We start from the raw sequence: 19,957 nt of genomic DNA, 5'->3' as shown, positions 1-19,957 counted from the left end.
TAATGAGGATTACAAAAAGTCACATCAATTCATACCATACAAGTAAACTTACTTTATTAATCCCTCCCACAAACCAGTCCAGTTAAAATAGTAAAAAGGAAAATACATATGTATTTACATACATTTAAATCTTTTTTTACATACACACATAAGATAAATTACTATAAGTTCCTTGATACATGTATTATAACATCTTTGGCAACAATATTTATTTCAAATATTTGATTTCGCCAAAGCAAAACTAGAATGAAATTTGAAGCAGATCTAAAATGCTTTGGAACATTTTTTAACATTTATACTATTGAAATGAGATGACATAATAAAAAGTGCTATTTATTATATATACAGCTTAATATTATTTAGTTTGCAGTTTTGCAAACAATCAAAAAAAATTATAAAATAACAGCTGCAGCAAATCAAACTATAAATTAACACATTTTCTGAAATAGTATAATGTAACATAAAACTTTAACACGTACCAAAAAAAGATCAAGCACTGAACAGGGACCAGGTGTGCCCTAATTGATTGCTATGACATCACCATTGACTGAGCACAACAGACCCACCTCAGTTGTGCAGCTGAAAGTTAATAATCTTAATAGACAAATTCTCCACCACTGCTCATTTATCAATGCTCTAACCTGGAATGTGGTAATATGCCGTGCCCAGCAAAACGATTATGTGCCTTGCAAGCTTTCCCACATTAACTTGATAAATTAGAGCATCTGTCTCTGCCTCCGTTAGCATGCAGCACAGAGTCTTACATGTCTGTGGGGAAGTCTTGCTCACACTGACACAGCCAAGTAAGGAGGAGCTCTCTAAAGGGGCAGAGACTCAGCAGTAATGGAGGCTGGTGCTGTAATTTTGCACCATCTACCTTATTACTCTGAGTTGTTGCATCTTGTTGCGAAAGGGTAAATGGAGTTGCTTAGTGAGGGCAGCATCCAAAAAACAAGTTCAAGCCCCAGAATCACCTGTACTTCAATGATTCCTTTGACAGGAACCTGTCACAGGTATTGTGACAAAAATACAATTGCCCATTATTTTTTTTTTTTTACTATTAAACAAACATCGTTTCATTTTTTTAAAGTAATATTAATATTTGTAAAACGATATTAGAGACAACATTAGACTAAAGTAGCTTCCTTTTGCTCGGAGACCCCAGGCCTGCACATGGCAGCTCGATGAGGCAGACAGGTATTGTGACAGTTGTCCTTCAGTTATGACTTTCCGTTATTATTTTCAATTATATATTGTTTACTGTTCCCCCCTTTGCTGCCATAATGTCAAGGAAATCAGAAAGTTGTATACTTACAATTCATAATTTTCCTTTCTTGGTGCATCTTCTTGGCAGCATACATGCTGTCATACTATTTTACTTACATAGCTATGAGAATAGAGGCAGACTGGGCAGGGCGAAAACTTAGTTACCCATCCTTTCAGCATTGAGGAGGGTGCGACCACAACCCACTGTATGCTGCCATGTAGATGTACTAGATAAAAAGAACATTTTTTGGAAGCACTTAAATGACTATACATTGATTTATAAAATAAAATAGGGTTTTAGAATTGTTAGTTTATTACTTCTTACCTCCAGCAAGGATCTGCTATCTACATGAGGCCTTTGTGGATTGTAGAAGCGCCTGTGGGAGATACAGGATGAGGCTAATACAGGATGGTACTGGGTGCTTCGATCCTGCTTGAACTGCATCCTATTGGCATTGGTGCTTCTAGTGCTATATAACCTGGCAGCAACTGCCTCTTGATTGCGAGGGAACTCCTTGAGAGATCGACTCAGAGGTTTGTTTTTCCCATGGACTCCTTCATAGCGGTAGCTACTGTTACTCACAGGAGAAATGCAGCTTCTTGCCAAAGGCGGCTGAGAACGTTCAGTTTTGTTGGATTCAAGAGTGAAGTTGATGGGCTTCAAAAAGCAAATATCAAGACTAGATTCAGAGGAACCTGCAGAACATGACTCAAAAAGAGGTCTATTATGAAATGTCTCCTCATATGCAGCTGACATTCCCATAATCTCGTCACCATACTCAAATTGCTCATAGTTGGTTGCAAAACTTTCATCAGGTAGAATGTTTGAAGATGTTCTTATGGATCTTTCCATATCAGTCACTAAAGGATTACTTTCATATTCCATCTCTGGAATGGATTGTAGTGGGGCCACTAGTGAACAGACTTCTTGGTCTGTCCTGCTGAAGGGTACTGGAACTGATTGATGGTTTTCTGACCTATTATGTTTTTTTCCTTCAGTTTCCCACTCTGATGTCTTTAAAGGCTGTACCGCTTCCATCGGAGTTTGTCTGCTCTTTTTCCCATGTGGAACCAAATGCCTTAAAAAGTACATAAGAAAGAACATAGTTACTCAATGTGGTGTACATATGCTTAAGTGCAACATGCTATTTTATAAACAATTCCATCCAAAACTTTCTAGCTTTGGATGAAATAGGGAAGAGTTAGTCTCTAGAGACTTTACATCTATTTATCTATTCTTACATCCTAGGTCACACATTACAAAGATGTGTCACTTTTTTATTAAACCAATGCTGGCTCAACTGGATTATGTTACTATAATAGGATCGCATATTTTCAAACATTTGTCAAAAAAACACCTTTTCTGTATTTTAATACAAGCAGCATTTGGAATGACGCTTTGTTAAGTTTGCAAAAATTAAGGATAATCTCTCTTCAGGGAGCTTACATGTTGGACTCTGTTGCCGATGTCTTAGTCTGTAGTGTTTCATTAGACTGGGCTGCGTTTTCCTTAATATTTGTAGAATTAGTCAAACCATGAGGAACCTCTTGGCTTGAGGCAGTGCAGTGAGATGCCAGACCTTTGTACAGTTTAATCAATGATGACCTATAAAAGCAGAGCATAACTTTGTAAAATGTTGGAGGCAGAAATATTTCTAGCAAGTAATAACAAGACTCTGGCTAAAACCGAGACTTTGCAACTCTTGTATTGATGCATGCACTGTATAGAAACAACACAACACAGTATAGCTACTTCTACTACAGACTGCTAGGCTAATCAAAAGTATAGACCCATTTAGTAACTATATCCTTTATGTACAACATGAACTTAGTTTATCTTAGTGTCCTAAGTGGGATCCCCCTTTCAGCTGCAAAGTACTTGTAAAGTCATTCTGGGCCCCTTAGATCACAAAATTCACGGCAGATTGGCAGCAGGGTGGCTCAGAGGATAACACTCTGACCTTTGCAGCACAAGGTCCCAGGTTTAAATCTTGGCCAGGACATTAGCTGAATGGAATTTACAGGTTCTCCACATGTTTCTGTGGGTTTCCTCCAGGTACTCCGGATTTCTCCCACATTTCAGAAAACATGTAGTTAGGTTAATTGGCTTCTCTCCAAATTGACCTTAGACTGTGGTAATGACATATGACTATAGTAGGGACATTAGACTGTAAGCCCCTTTGAGGGACAGCTATTGACATGATTGTGGACTTTGAAAATACTGGATATTAATAATAATTCTATTCTGCTCCTCTGTGACATACCAGACACCTATAATCAAACTCCACAACAGCAGCAATCTCTAGGACAGTGTTTGTACATGAGCCTCAGATTCAGGTACACCCTCTACAATGTTTTTGCTCTGACTGTAAGGATCCTCAGATCTAGAGAGTCACCCAACCATTTGTCTCCACATCAGTACCATGCCAAACCTTCAGATTGTGTACTGTCGCCAGATCAGTAAATAGGCTTCTGTTACATCTCTTATTTTGTGTACTTCTTCCTAAAGGCAACCCAGAGTACCCTTAAAGAAAGTAGGTAAGGTTTATTGAGCACTGTGGTCCTGTATGTTGAGCATAATATTATGAGTATATGTATGTGAATATATATAATATACATACATACATACATAGTCATTAAAAAATATCTTAATGGGTGTAAGACACTTACCTGTCCAGCGAGCCCGTGGTATCCTTGGGAATCACAGGCAGCGAGGGAGATGCCGCCGCAGCAGGCAGTGTGGCCGAGGCTGCTGCCCTACTTGCAGCGCGTCACTCCCTGACAGGGGAGGGATTCGTTCTGGCCGAACTACTGTTTGGCCAGGCGGCATCCCCAGAATCCCAATGGACGTGAACAAAGATGCTCTTGTTCTCAGCACTCCTGCGGACGTGCAAAGTGGGGCACGTCCCAGGAGTGATGTGGGAAGAGGTGCATGCACTATCACACGTTCCTCTTGTACCCCTGGGGGCGAGGCACTCGTGCATTCACTGTGTGTTGGTTTATATTACCTGTTGTGTCATTACAGTATAGCAGGCCACTCACACATCACAGCCCCAATGGAGGAAATCCAGCAGGGCCTACAGGAGCTTGCATTAGGGGCTCCCACCAGTCACCCCACGAAGGTTCGTGAGCGCCTCCTGGAAATGGCAGGTGAATTACGGTCGCTCCCAGGGAAAGACCCGGGTCCAACCGTATCCAGCCCAGTGGTGCCAGTGGAACCTCTGATTCTGTTACCCGAGAAATTTTCAGGTAAAAGACAGGACTTCCCCAACTTCCAGGACTCCCGTCTTCTGTACTTCCAACTTCGTCCTATTGCCTCAGGGACAACACGCCAACGTATTGGAGTGGTCATCTCCCTCCTAAAAGGTGAGCTCCAGAGATTGTCATTTAACTTACCTCCAAATGATCCTGCATTCAGTTCTGTCACTGACTTCTTTGCTGTTATGGGGGTGATCTACAATGACCCGGAACTAACCCAAACAGTGGAAATAAACTTGGATGTCCTAGCCCAGGGGGGACGTCCCATGAAAGAATATGCAGCAGAGTTTCGGCGCTTGGCCACCAGTACCCGTTGGGGAGACAGAGCTCTCCTCCATCGCTTCCGTCAAGGCCTCAGCGATCATGTCAAAGACCTGCTGTTGGGTCTCCCTTCTCCATCCACCCTGGATCTTGCGATACAGTAGTCTATCTGCTTTGACGGGAGGATCCACGTACGCCATCTAGAAAAAGTCATCCATGGAACCAGGAGTCGTTCGCCTCCTCAGTTGAAACCTTTACCCCTGATGAATACTTCCAGCGCCACACCACCTGCAAAGTTTCCATCTTCTATGCCTGATCCGGGGGAACCCATGGAGATTACTGTGGCAATCCCGGTCACAGGGCAAGGACCAACCCTCGCAAAGGACCTGGAAGGTTCCAGTGTATCAGGGGAGCAGAAGGGAGCTTCTCAGACCCCTTTGCCTGGTCTCCATGGCGTATCCTGGTTCTGGCTACCATATTCTGGGATGGGAAGACCCACCAAGTCATGGCCTTTCTTGACTTCGGAGCAGATGGTAACCTACTTGACCAAGATGTTGCCTCTGACCTGGGAATAACTATTGCCCCTCTTGGGCCTGAATTGTCCTTGGCCGCCATTGATGGCACCCCCCTTCAACAGAGTCTTACACCCTCTATTACCCTAGAAGTGCCATTAACCGTGGGGGCCTCCCATAAGGAAATGATCCGCCTGATTGTAATCAGAATGGTAAAAACCCTCCTGATTTTGGGCCTCCCTTGGTTGAAATCCCATAACCGTATAAAGTAGGGGACCAAATGTCAGGCTAAATGCCTTACTCCAGTAATGCCAGTACAGGCCCTTAAGGTGTTACAAAAATTGCCCGAGCCTTACCAGGAGTTTACTGATGTCTTCTGCCCCCGATCAGCTGACAAACTCCCACCTCATCGTTCATATGATTGCCCATTGACTTGCTCCCATGTGTTCAATCTCACTGGGCCAGAAATAAAAGGCCAGAAAGAATATATCCAAGAAAACATAGAGAAGGGCTTCATCCGACCATCCTCTTCCCCTGCAGGTGCTGGCTTCTTTTTTGTGGAGAAGAAGGATGGCGGGTTAAGACCCTGTATTGATTACAGAGGCCTAAAGAAGATTACTGTGAGGAATTAGTATCCTCTGCCCCTTATGGATGATCTTTTCTCTCAGGTCAATGGGGCCCAATTCTTCACCAAGCTAGCTTTGAAGAGGCCTACAACCTTATCTGCATTAGGAAGGGCGATGAATGGAAGACTGCCTTTAACACCAGGGATGGGCACTTCGAATACCTAGTAATGCCCTTTGGTCTGTGTAATGCCCCAGCAGCCATTTGTAAATGATGTGTTCTGAGAATTCCTAGGAAAACTTCTGATTGTGTACCTTGATGATATTTTGGTCTATTCATCTGATCTTCTCCTCCACAGAGCAATAGTACGCCAGGTCCTCCAGAAGGTCAGAGAAAACTGCCTCTATGCAAAATTGAAAAAGTGTGCCTTCGAGGTACGTGAGGTTGCTTTTTTAGGGTATATTCTGTCGGATCACGGGTTGGCCATGGATCCAACCAAGGACTCAAACCACTGACTTCAAGGGTCTTCAGAGCTTTTTAGGTTTCACAAATTTTTATAGGAAGTTCATACGAAACTTCTCATCCATTGTCCACCCTCTGACCAACTTCACTAGAAAAGGGGTGGACTCCTCAACGTGGATTCCGGGAAGTTTGCGAAGCCTTCAAAGAGCTGAATAGGGCTTTCAGCAGTGCACCCATATTGGTTCATCCAGTGCTCACTCTACCATTTATTATAGAGGTGGATGTTTCGGAGATTGGCGAGGGAGCAGTTCTCTCCCAGTACTCTGGAGAACCAGAGAGATTGCACCCCTGTGCCTTTTTCTCCCGTAAGTTCTCTGCAGCTGAGAGTAATTATGACGTGAGCAACCGGGGTCTTCTGCCAGTAAAATGGGCTTTTGAGGAATAGAGGCATTGGCTGGAAGGGGCAGAACATCCCATAACAGTCTATACTGACCATAGAAACCGGAGTACATTGAAGGGGCAAAACGTCTAAACTCCCGGCAAGCCCGTTGGGCCGTTTTTTACTAGGTTCAATTTCCAAATTACCTACAAGCCAGGCTCAAAAAATGTGAAGGCTGATGTCTTGTCCCGTTGTTTTCCAGAGGCAGCTTCCCTTCTGGATCTGTGCTCTAGCCCCATTTTGTCCCCCCAACAGCCATACAGACCCCACTGTTATTAGAGGATCTGATGAACCTCTTGGGCGAGAATCTGATGAACCTGAAAGACGTCTGTATGTTCCCCTCCATCTTTACCTGAAGGTTATCCAACAGCTACATGATTCCAAGACTGCTGTCCACCCAGGAATTAAGAAATCCCTAGAATTAGTAACAAGACACGTTTAGTGGCCTTACATGTCAGTGGATGTCGAATCATATGTTCATGCATGCCCAGTTTGTGCTCTGCACTCTGCTTCCTCTGCCCATTCCTGCTGCTTAATAGACCCACATATCCATGGACTTCATCATGAACCTTCTGGGGTCCTTAGGGTTTACGGTGATGGTAGATGGGTGGTGGTAGATCGCTTCAGTAAGCAAGCCCATTTCATACCGCTACCCAAGTTGCCCTCAGCCAGGAAGTTGGCTGAATTATTGTGTTTCATGTGTTCCGTCTTCATGGGGCTCCGGAGAACATTGTTTCAGACCGTGGGGTTCAGTTTGTCTCTCGGTTCTGGAGGGAGTTCTGTGCCCAACTGGGCATCGAGCTCTCCTTCTCATCAGGGTTCCACCCAAGACAAATGGCCAGACCGAACAGACCAACTAATCGTTGGAACAATATCGCCGTAGCTTTGTATCTGGTTGCCAAGAGAGATGGGCTGACTATCTCCCCTTTGCGGAGGTGGCATATAACAATGCAGAGCACTCCTCCACCAGGATCTCTCCGTTTATGTGTGTTGGGGTCAGAGTCCCAAAGTGTCTTCTCTGTCAGGTCCACCCTCTGATCATTCCGCCCTTAACGATTGGGTAGAACATTCCTGATCTGTATGGAACCAGGTCCAAAGTAATCTTAGAGAGGCAGTAGCCCAGCAGAAGAGGTTTGCAGATCGCCATAGTTCCCCTGAGCCCAACCCAGTGATCTGGTTTGGGTGTCTACCCGCAATATTCCCCTCCGTCAACCCTCAGCCAAGTAAGGACACAAGTTTATCAGTCCGTTCCCAATATCGGAAAAAATTATTAGAGTGACTTATAGAGTCAAGCTTCTCAGTTCCTTGAGGGGGGTAGACACCTTCAATGTCTTTTTAATAAAATCTGCTGCCGACCTTGCTCCCCTTTCAGATCCCCCTATGCCAGTTGAGGTGCAGGGAGCACCCAAATAGGAAGTTGAGAGGATCCTGGACTATTGTAAGGTGCGTAACTCTCTGCAATATCTCATTGATTGGAAGGGTTTTGGACCAGAGGAGAGGTGCTGGGTGCCGGCCTACCGTGTACATGCGGAGGAACTTGTGTCGGCGTTTCACCGGGATTACACGGAGAAACCCCAATATAAGGGTCCTGAGGCCCCTTCTGAAGGGGGGTAGTGTAAGGTACTTATCTGTCAAGCGAGCGGTGTCCTTGGGGATCACATGCAGCGAGGAAGACACCACTGCAGCAGGCAGTGTGGCCGAGGCTGCTGCCCTGCTCGCAGCACGTCTCTCCCTGCCGATGGAGGGATCCATTCTGGCCGAATTACTGTTGGGGCAGGCGGCATCCCCAGGATCCCTATTGACGTGAACAGAGATGTTCTTGTTCTCAGCACTCCTGTGGACGTGCAAAGTAGGGCACCCAGGGGTGCTGTGGGAAGAGGTGCCCGCGCTACCATGTGTGCCTCTTGTACCCCCGTGGGCGAGCACTCTAGTTAGTTTGAATTCCCTGCGGCCGCAGGGGATTCAGTCATCTTCCAATTAAATGGTGCCAGGTGGCGCAAGGTCATTGGGCACTCTGGCCATTTAAGGAGACCCTGTCCTGAACACCATTGCCCGCTAAAAGCCTCTGTATGTACAGTGTGCTTGGGTGCGTTCCTTGTGTGTTGGTTCATATTAACCTGTTAACCTGTGTCATTACACTAGGGTACTGGACGATTCCTGTGGATCATTTGATTTACATCTTACAGGGATGGGATAAGTCTTTTGAAGTAAGGATGTCTTTTAAACATTTGCATGAAGAATTGTTTACTCTCACAGTGACCACTAGAACATGTCCATGTTCTTTAAAGATCCTATAACCTTAATAAGTCTCTTTTGATCTCATAATGACCCCCCTCCCCATGCCTTCAAAGCTTTTCTTTTATAAACCTTTGGACCAGGTCAATTGAAAAATAGGAATCACCCCCCTTATTTTGTGAATACTGTCTTAAACTTTTATATAGAATTGATTTTTTTGAAAGTTAGCTCTGAGTTAAGTGAACCTGACTTGTCATTGGTGTGCAACTGGTCTGTAAATCAGCCAATAAACCAAGTTGGATTGTCTCTGTGGACAATTGTAGTTGCTGAGTATTGTATGCAATCAGACATCATTATGATGCTGTGGTTGTGGTCCTTGGGCACACAAGGGTGGGTAGAACAGTGTGTAGTACAGAATTGCCATGCAGAAGAATAGCCAAAAAGGGTCAGGGTTGAGGCAGGCAGCAAGCAAGAGAGGTCAGGTAGGAATCAGAAATCCAGAGAATAGATACCGGTGACACAGAGGCCAAAGAAAAGAACACAAGGGAAACCGACTGGGCAACAAGGTGTTAACACAGGAGCTGAACTGGGAAACACTCAATTAACAGGCAGGTGAATAGGAATGCTCAGCAGAGCTAGGGGACTTAGCAGTAGTAGAGATGCTGAGCTCTGTGTCTGAGCCAGCTTCATAGCCAAGGACTATTAGGAGGCTATTTTCTATCTACATATGAAAGAAATGATAACCAGATTTTCAAAACCAGATAGAGTCATCCAATAGACAATATTTTGTTTGAATCCTCTTCCTTAGAAGAAAATGTGTAAGATGTCAGAGAAATGCTGCTGCTGTTGAGAGATTAGCCTCCCCAAACCCTATAAAGGAATTTCAGTTGTATCCACGTGTAGGTCCTATGACTTTGTCTGTTGTGTTGACACAAAAGTACATAGATAAACAGAGACAAATTGGTCATGTATCCAGACCGTTTGCATCAGTAGAACAGAAATACCCTTTGTGTACACAAACTGTTATTGGGTTCTTGACTGGTACTTGACTGGTACACAAAAAGTTGTAATGGTGAGCCATCATACTCCTATTGTCATGTTAGCAAATGGTAAATGTAAAGAGTGGACTACATCTCTATTAGTAGATAATTTTCAGGAGTTGAAGGAACCCAGTGTATTAGTTGATGGAATGACAATTGAAGGTGAACCACATGAGTGTCAAATACAAGTTAAAAGTTTGCAGCACAAAGTTTTTACAGCTTTTTTACAACCTTTTGACCACAAGACTGAGTGTTGTCACATTGATGGTTCCTCTTACTACGAAGAGTTTGTGTTAAAGATGGCATATTGAAAAGAAGTCTGCCATATTCATGTAGAATAAAAAATAATGAATTTTTATCAACCAGAGAATCAGAGAAAAGACCCTGCTACTGCTATGGCAGCTGCCACTCCTGTTTAACATTGCCTTAGAAGTTTTCTGGTGAGCGCCTTAAGTTTGACAACTTCATGAATTCTTGTAGTTATAATTCTTGTAATTATATTTCCAGCTGTAACAACTCTAATCAGGCACGGAGACTCAGAGAGTGGGTCTAGTCATGCCTTATCTCCAAGGAGACTCCCAGACATAGGCTTTTAACCTGCCACAAGGAGACCCAGCCCTATCCTCTGTGGACAAGTTTTTCAAAGCTATGGGAATCCTGTATGCGGACCCAGACCTAACTTCTATTGCAGAAGCAAAACTATGAAGTCTCCAACAAGGTCACAGACAGGCAGAGGAGTATGTTGCGGAGTTCTGCCGCTGGGCTGTCAGTTTCCAACGGAATGATCCTGCACTTAAGAGTCAATTTTGTTGGGGGCTATCTGATGCCATTAAGGACGTTCTGGTTAACCACCCCATGCCAGAGACTCTGGATGAAATGATTCTGTTAGCCATTAGAATAATTCGCAGACTTAGTGAGCATGGTTTCAAGAGCATTCACCAGGGCCCTGGCTGTCCTTGCACCTAGTCTACCTCCCTCTCTAGCCAAGGAGCCCATGCAGTCAAGGATGTCAGCCACAGAGAGGTTAAGGAGGAAAACTTAAGGGCTCTGTCTGCAATGCTTGGAATCTGGCCATTTTGTGCGATCCAGCCCATGGAAGAAGTCGGGAAACTCCAGCGCATAAAGGGGCCCAGGGAAACCCTCCTAGGTAAGCAGGTATGTCCTCTAAAATCTGATTGTTACCTGTGGAGATTTCCTGGCAATTTTATGGATGAGGCTCTGGCACGTTCTCTGGGAATTTATATTGTTAAGCCTCCTTTATGTGTGCTAGCAATAGATGATTCTCCTTTGCATTCTCCTCAGGCCGCCAATGTCCTTCCACCTCACTGGCCTTATGACTGCTCCATAGATTTGCTCCTAGGTACAATGCCACCCTGAGAGCATCCCTACAATCTCACAGGCCCTGGAAATTTAGCCATGAATGCCTTTATTGAAGAAAATGTGGAAAAAAGGCTTTATCCACCCTTCTACATCCCCTGCTGGGGCTGGCTTCTTTTTTTGTCGAGAAGAAAGATGAAAGTCCAAGGCCATGTATAGACTAGGGAGGGTTAAACAAAATTACTGTAAAAAACAGGTACCCATTACCTCGTATCGATGACTTAATTGGCCAGGTTGTAAATGCCCATGTTTTTATCGAACTAGACCCGAGGGGGGCCTACAACCTCATCAGAATAAGGCAAGGGGATGAGTGAACGACTTCTTTTAATACCAGGGATAGGCATTATGAGTACTTGATTATGCCATTTGGTTTGTGCAATGCCCTACCAGTCTTCTAGGACTTCATAAATGACATTTTTCGCGGTTTTCTTGGGAAGTTTGTGGTGGTTCATTTAGATGATATTCTGGTCTTTTTATCTTCTTTGGTTCATTGTGCTCATGTTAAGGCTGTCCTCCAGAAACTTATGGAGAACCATTTGTATTCCAAACTAGAAAAGTGTGTTTTTGAAGTCCAACAAGTCCCTTTTCTGGGCTACATTGTTTCCGATCAAGGCCTGATGATGGATCCAGCCAAAGTCACTGCTGTCCTTGATTGACCTCAGCCTGCAAACTTGAAAGCTGTACAGAGGTTCCTAGGGTAGGAGCAATTTTGTCTCAGGATTTACTAAAGGTGAAGACTGCAGTGTTAGACTGGGGGACTGGTGTCTGGTGAGGACTGGTGCTGACCAGGGTCTTACAAATACAGGGGCAGACAATGAATGTAGGATAACAATCATAAATGCTTCAATGGGTTTTGCAGATATAAGTCTGCTTCATCAGGAAACAATTATGTGCAGAAAGGAGGTAAATACTAAAACAAAATGCAAACATTACTACAATAATTTAGGTACAAATAAATATGTCTCATACATGAACAAAGAAAAAAAAAACATACCAATAAAATGCTACTTTAATCTGGATGGAAGTGGTTCAGGGAGGGAGTGCTGCAATAACATGAGCATGGATATCCCAACTAGTGTTGTTGTTCGAATTCAGGTCGTCCTAATTAGTGTTGGTCGAATAACTCACTATTCGATTCGGCAGCTATTCGCTCGAATATAGCAAAAAAATTCGGGTGGGAATTTTTGCTGTCGAATGCAGCAAAATTCGGGTCGGGTCTACCCGAATTCGAACAGCCATATTCGGGTCGAATATAAGGACAACCTGAGTTCGAACATCAACACTAATCCTAATGTTCGACCTGAATATGGCTGTACGAATTCGGGTCGACCCGACCTGAATTTTGTTGAAATCGACACCCCCAATTTGACCCTCCCACAATGCCTAGGGATCTCCCCCATGATGCCTAGGGCCCTCCAATAACAGCAGGGATGCTCTCCTCCATGTTTGTTGTGGCAGGCAGCCGATTGGCTGTCTGTCACTGCATGCCACACAGGCAGCCATTGGCCTATATAAGGCCAGGGCCTGCCTGCATTTACCACTCCTGAAAGAGATTTGCTAGCATCACAACCTTTTTGTGCTGCTTGGCTTGCTTTGTCAAAGTAAAAAAAGTCCTTTACTTAGACTGTGCCACAATCACACTATTAGTCAGATAGATTGTTGGATTGTACTGTATTGGTGCAGTCCTGAAATTTACTGTACTCAGATAAATAGAATTTTTCACTGTTAGCTAGATAGATAGATACATAGATAGATAGAAAGATAGGTAGATAGATAGCTAAATAATCATTCAGTGTGTTACATACACGCAGCAAGAGGCAGGGTAAAAAAATACAGATATTTATTTCTGATACTACTTGCTATCTATCAAAATAAACAGAAAAATTTCTGTATTTCTGTAAAAATATACAGATATTTAATTTTGATACCACTTGCTATCAACAGAAATCAACAGAAAAAAGTCTGTATTTCTGTAAAAAAATACAGATATTTAATTCTGATACCACTTGCAATCTATAAAAATAAACAAAAGAATTTTTGTATTTATGTAAAAAAAAAATACAAATATTTTATTCTGATACCACTTGCAATCTATCAAAATAAACAGAAAAAAGTCTGTATTTCTGTAAAAAAAATACAGATATTTAATTCTGATACCACTTGCAATCTATTAAAATAAACAGAAAAATGTATGTATTTCTGTAAAAAAATACAGCTATTTATTCTGATACCACTTGCAATCTATCAAAATAAACAGAAAAATGTCTGTATTTCTATAAAAAAATACAGATATTCAATTCTGATACCGCTTGCTATCTATCAAAAAAAAAAACGGAAAAAGAGTGATCAGAAGGGGAATATGAATGGCACATGAGTGATCAGAAGGGAACAATCAATGGAACATGAGTGATCATGAGTAACTTTCAACAATAAATGTGTACTGTAGTCTTCTTCATGGAAAAATAAGACATCCCCTAAAAATAAGACCTAGGGCATATTTTGGCATTTCAAAAAATATAAGACAGTGCCTTATAATCGGGGAAACAGGGTACCACTTCCTATCTATCAAAAATAAACGGAAAAATGTCTGTATTTCTGTAAAAAAAATACAGATATTTTCTTCTGATACCACATGCAATCTATTAAAATAAACAGAAAAATGTATGTATTTCTGTAAAAAAAATACAGATATTTAATTCTGATACCACTTGCTATCAGAATAAACAAAAAACTTTCTGTATTTCTGTAAAAAATACTGATATTTAATTCTGATAACACTTGCAATCTATCAAAATAAATATAAAAAATTCTTTATTTCTGTAAAAAAATACAGATATTTAACTCTGATACCACTTGTAATCTATCAAAATAAANATTTACCAAAATAAACAAAAAAATTCTGTATTTCTGTAAAAAAATACAGATATTTAATTCTGATACCACTTGCTATCTATCAAAATAAACAGAAAAAATTCTGTATTTCTCTAAAAAATACTGATATTTATTTCTGATAGCACTTGCAATCTATTAAAATAAATATAAAAAATTCTGTATTTCTGTAAAAAAATACAGATATTTAATTCTGATACCACTTGTAATCTATCAAAATAAACAGAAACGTTTCTGTATTTCTGTAACAAATACAGATTTTTAATTCTGATAGCACTTGCTATCTATCAAAATAAACAGAAAAATTTCTGTATTTCTGTAAAAAAAATAGATATTTATTTCTGATACCACTTACTATCTATCAAAATAAACAGAAAATTTTCTGTATTTCTGTAAAAAAATACAGATATTTAATTCTAATACCACTAGCTATATATCAAAATAAACAAAAAAAATTCAGTATTTCTGTAAAAAAATACAGATATTGAATTTTGATACAACTTGCAATCTATCAAAATAAACAGAAAAATGTCTGTATTTCTGTAAAAAAAATACAGATATTTATTTCTGATACCACTTGCAATCTATCAAAATAAACAGAAAAATGTCTGTATTTCTGTAAAAAAAAGTACAGATATTTAATTCTGATACCACTTGCTATCAAAATAAACAGAAAAATGTCTGTATTTCTGTGAAAAATACTGATATTTAATTCTGATACCACTTGTAATCTATCAAAATAAACAGAAACGTTAATGTATTTCTGTAAAAAAAATACAGATATTGAATTCTGATACCACTTGCTATCTATCAAAATAAACAGAAAAATGTCTGTATTCCTGTAAAAAAATACAGATATTGAATTATGATAGCACTTGCAATCTATCAAAATAAACAGAAAAAATGTATGTATTTCTGTAAAAAAAATACAGATATTTAATTCTGTTACCACTTGCTATCTATCAAAATAAAAAGAAAAATGTATGTATTTCTGTAAAAAAATACTGATATTTAATTCTGCTAGCACTTGCAATCTATCCAAATAAATAAAAAAAATTCTGTATTTCTTTAAAAAAACACAGATATTTAATTCTAATACTACTTGTAATCTATCAAAATAAACAGAAAGATTTCTGTATTTCTGTAAAAAATATACACATATTTAATTCTAATACCACTTGCTGCTGATACCACTTGCTATCTATCAAAATAAGCAGAAAAATTTCTGTATTTCTTCAAAAAAATACAGATATTTTATTCTGATACCACTTGCTATCTATCAAAAAAGGCAGAATAATTTCTGTATTTCTGTAAAAAAATACATATATTTATTTTTGATACCACTTGCTATCTATCTAAAAGCACAGAAAATTTTATGTATTTCTCTAATAAAAATTCAAATATTGAATTATGAATCACACAGCTCCATTACAAGTGATATAGGCCTTAAAGTAGATAGAGGCAGAGGGCCCTAAGGGAGGTGCTCAGTAAAAAAAAATTAGCCAGTTACACAGCTCCATTGCAAGTTATAGACCTCAGAGACAGAGTAGACGTAGAGGGCCACGAGGGGGAGGAGTAGAAGGAGATGCCTAAGGCTGTGAACAGGCTCTTCCCATCAAGGTGTCAGCAGGCCTTGCAGCAGTTGACGACTAATCAGTACACTCTGCAGGATGGGTGTTGAAGTCATTGCCGATCCAAGCCTTTTTCATTTTAATAAAAGTGATTCGGTCGACATTTTCTGCGGAAAGCCTAATCCGGTAGTCACTCACTACGCCCCCAGCTGCACTGAACGCTCTTTTAGATAACACACTTGCGACTGGGCAGGCAAGGGTCTGAATGGCATGTTCTGCCAGCTCCGGCCACTGCTTAAGCTTGGATTCCCAGTAGCCCAGTGGGTCCTGGCTTGCAGGTTCCAGATGTCCCATGTAGAGCTCAGGTATTCCTGCACCATGACTGAGTAGCGCTGCTGAGTGTCATTGGCAATTGCTGCACGACTGGCGGCTTGCTTCCACTGAAAAAAAGCCTGCATAGTTTGGCTTAGACGACCTCTACCGCTGCTGCCACCTATGCCGCCTAAGGCAGTTGTTTGGCTCCCATGGCTGGTGGAACTGCCATAGGGATCCCTGCTGCTGCTGCTGGCAGCCGGAAAGGCTGAGCACAAGTCCCTTACAAGCACTTCTTGGTAGTGCTGCATTTTAGGTCCCCTGTATTGGGTCAAGATGAGTTGTTGTATTTCAGGCTTGTAACGTGGATCCAGTAATGTAGCAATCCAATAGTTGTCAGTCTTTGTTTTTATGTGTTGTATGCACGGATCTTTGGCTATACACTCCTGCATGAAGGCTGTCATGTGGCTCAAACTCCCCACAGGTATAGAAGTTCCGGACCCACACTCCTGTGGGTCGAACAGCAGCACAGTCCTCCTCCTCCGCCTGGTTTTGCCTTCCACGGAACATGCCACCTTGTGTTTGGGTGGATGGATGCCATGTACCCTCAATATCCTCCTCTGCCCCTTCCTCCCCTTCTCCCCTTCTCTGCAATGTCCTCCTCATCCTCTTCCACCTCCTCCTTTTCCTGGATTTGTGGTGCACTATGCATGATGTTTAAAAAATCATCTCTTGATGCAACGTCCGCTCTGTGTCCTGTCCGAGATCCACCATCATCTGTTCCAGCACTCATATGCTGGCTCTCCAACCCCTCGGTGGGACTCCTTTACATACTGCTGTACACAAGACTTTCCAGCTGCTGATGAAGAACTAGGAGGAACAGGTGTACCATGGACTGTTTGGGACAGCTAAGGCCTGTGTCTGGGACTGGGATGAAGAGGGGGTACAATCACTTGACCCATGCTGGGTCATGTACTCCACTGCCTCTTGTTCATGGTGTGGTAATAATGGATGCCCACCACGAACACGAGTGCTTCTTGTTCTTGGGTCTGCAGCTAAAAACAAACTCATACGGCTTTGCTTGCCACCCCTGCCAAAGCTGCCCTATCCTCTTTGGCCAGACATAGAAATTTTTTGTGTGGCTTGACACCCTGCAAAATATCACTCTGCATTCTTCACGTACCAGTGAGGCAAGTCATAGTCGTCCATTGTCGGAAGATGCCTGTCCCCACAGCTATGCCTCAACAACCGCCACCACGAGCACCAGCCCCCAAGCACCTTACGGCCCAGTTAGATATTCGCCCGTGTGGGCATTTTTTAATGTCCATAGTGATGACAACAAATTGTGTGCTCAACACTTGAAGCGAGGCAAAAACCCAAACAAACTTGGAACAAGTTGCATGAGCACACATTTAAAAAGCCACTACCCGGTAACCTGTCGGGAACACCTGGTCAAAGCACAGAGCTTGTGCGACCACCTCCGCCCAAGAAGCAACCTTTTTTTTATTAAGGGGGGGGGGGGGTGGACACCAAAATTGCATGTGCACTGTGTGTGTTTTGTATGCAGCACTTTCCTTCTGTGGGGACGCTTGTAATATGCAGCACAGTATACAAAATATATACTGCAGTATACACTGCGTCTGAGCGTCTGTCTCTCAGTACAAGTGTGATACTGTGCATGCAGTCAGGGAGGGTACCCTGCCTCTGGCTGCGTGTATGTAACACACTGACTATCTATCTATCTATCTATCTATCTATCTATCTATCTATCTAGCTAACAGTGAAACACTCTACCTGAGTACAGTAGATTTCAGGACTGCACCAATACAGTACAAGGAAGCAGCGGCCTTTTGGAGCCAGTTTGAAAAACCAACCTGGACCACCTGTTTATTCGGCTCACGGAGGTGCTTAGCCACAAATGTCTGGTGATATGCAACATGTCCATGTCTGTTGGATTCAAAGCTGGTGAAGTGCTAGAGTACCTGATTCCTAATGTGCGCTGGGACATCATAGAAGGGAATTTGTACAGATTTGCACCAATTGGATGTGGTTGACATGCACTTCCACGTCGCTTCGAGCTGCGCTCCAGGGTTAAAGATGCCACCCACTCTAATCAGCTGGCTCATCAGAAGTATACCTGCATCCTGATGGCTCATATTGATCAAGCCTGGTTCGTGCAGCAGGAACAGCAGGAAGAGAAGGCGGTATGCTCTGAGATGGAGTGTGGACAGCATTGGTAACTGGCATCCAAAGCTGGGTACTGGGCAGGCAGCAGCAGTAAAAGCATGAGGAGGAGGCGGTGGGCCCTGAGACGGAGCAAGGACGGCATTAGAGGTTGAGGCCATCACCTATATGGGCAGTGTCGAAGCTGTAGCTTTTGGAGACATGAATGAATGAATGAGATTCCAATCTGTCTTACTACTATGTAGCTAAACCACATGAAAAGGAAGGGGCTTGGCCGAATCAACGGGGAAAAACGACCCTGTTGAGCTTGAGTCTAGTCTGGCATCTAGAGGTGGGTACTGGGCAGTAGGCAGGCAGCAGCAGTAAGAGCAGGAGGAGTAACACAGCCATCCACACTACGTCTCAGGGCCCACCGCCACTGTAGGGACAGTGGGAATCTCATTCATCCCAATAGCTACACTGTCAATTAAGGATGATGGCCTCAAGCTGTTGCTGCTGCCACCGCCTGCCCAGTACCCAGCTCTAGATGGCAGTTAACAATGCTGTCCACACTCTGTCCCAGGGCCTGCCGCCTCCTCCTCATGCTGTTACTGCTACCGCCTGCCCACTGCCCAGTATCCAGCTCTGGATGCCAGACTAGACTCAAGCTCAACAGGGTGTTCTTTCCCTGCTGATTCAGCAAAGCCCGTTCCGTTTCATGTGGTTTCGCTACATAGTAGGTAGGGACAGATTGGAATCTCGTTCATCCATTCATGTTTCCAATAGCTACAGCTTCTACACTCTCCATATTAGGTGATGGCCCCAACCTCTAATGCCATCCTTGCTCCGTCTCAGGGCCCACCGTCTCCCCCTCATGCTGTAACTGATGCCGCCTGCCCAGTACCCAGTTCTGGATGCCAGTTACCAATGCTGTCCACGATCCTTCTCAGGGCCCACCGCCTCGTCCTCCTGCTGTTGCCACCTGTCAGTACTCCATTCATAAATATGGCATTACAGCCATCTAGGTGGCATTGATGATGCACTACACCCAGCTCTAGATGCCAATTACCAATGCGGTCCCTGCTCCGTCTCAGTGCCCACCGCCTCCTCCTCCTGCTGCTGCCAGCTGGCTAATTTTTTGACTGAAAGACCCCCTTCAGAGACCTCTGCCTGTACTCTAAAGCCTGTGTATGGCTTGTAACGGAGCGGTGAAACCTGGTGGCTAATTTTTGAACCAGAGGAACCCCCTCGTGCCCCTCTCTGCCTCTACTCGGAGCCCGTATAATGTATCCGTATCCGGCATGTTCCCTTGACCACCCCATAAAATGGCCTTGCCAGCAACAGAAAAAAGACTTCCTTTTTTCTTTTTTTTACTTGTACAGTGTTGTGCAGAGCTGGGGGAGTCTGGACATGTCTTTTTAAATGTATTTATAGGCTTTAGAAGCTCTACACAGCCCAGAAAAACAACCTAAATTTTTCCCCAATTGACTTTAATGGAGTTCGAGTTCGACGTTCGATCACCCGAATAATTATGCATTATTCGACCGAATAGCAGTCGAAACGAATAGTGAGCTATTCGACCAACACTAATCCCAACACCACTAATTA

General features: G+C 42.8%; 1 protein-coding gene across 1 annotated transcript in view; it reads right to left on the bottom strand.

Moving 5' to 3' along the window:
* Positions 1-38: 38 nt before the first annotated feature.
* The window catches only part of ARHGEF33 (Rho guanine nucleotide exchange factor 33), a 311,282-nt gene continuing 291,363 nt past the window's right edge, over positions 39-19,957 (bottom strand). The window contains exons 12-13 of the mRNA XM_072410237.1: positions 2,714-2,872; positions 39-2,345 (exon numbers count right to left, since the gene is read on the bottom strand). Coding sequence (XP_072266338.1) covers positions 1,544-2,345; positions 2,714-2,872 — 961 coding nt within the window. The 3' untranslated portion in view covers positions 39-1,543. The remainder of the gene's footprint in view (positions 2,346-2,713; positions 2,873-19,957) is intronic.

This window comes from Pyxicephalus adspersus, chromosome 4 (assembly GCF_032062135.1).
Source record: "Pyxicephalus adspersus chromosome 4, UCB_Pads_2.0, whole genome shotgun sequence".
Classification (NCBI taxonomy): Eukaryota; Metazoa; Chordata; class Amphibia; order Anura; family Pyxicephalidae; genus Pyxicephalus; species Pyxicephalus adspersus.
This window is presented reverse-complemented; position numbering and strand designations above follow the sequence as displayed.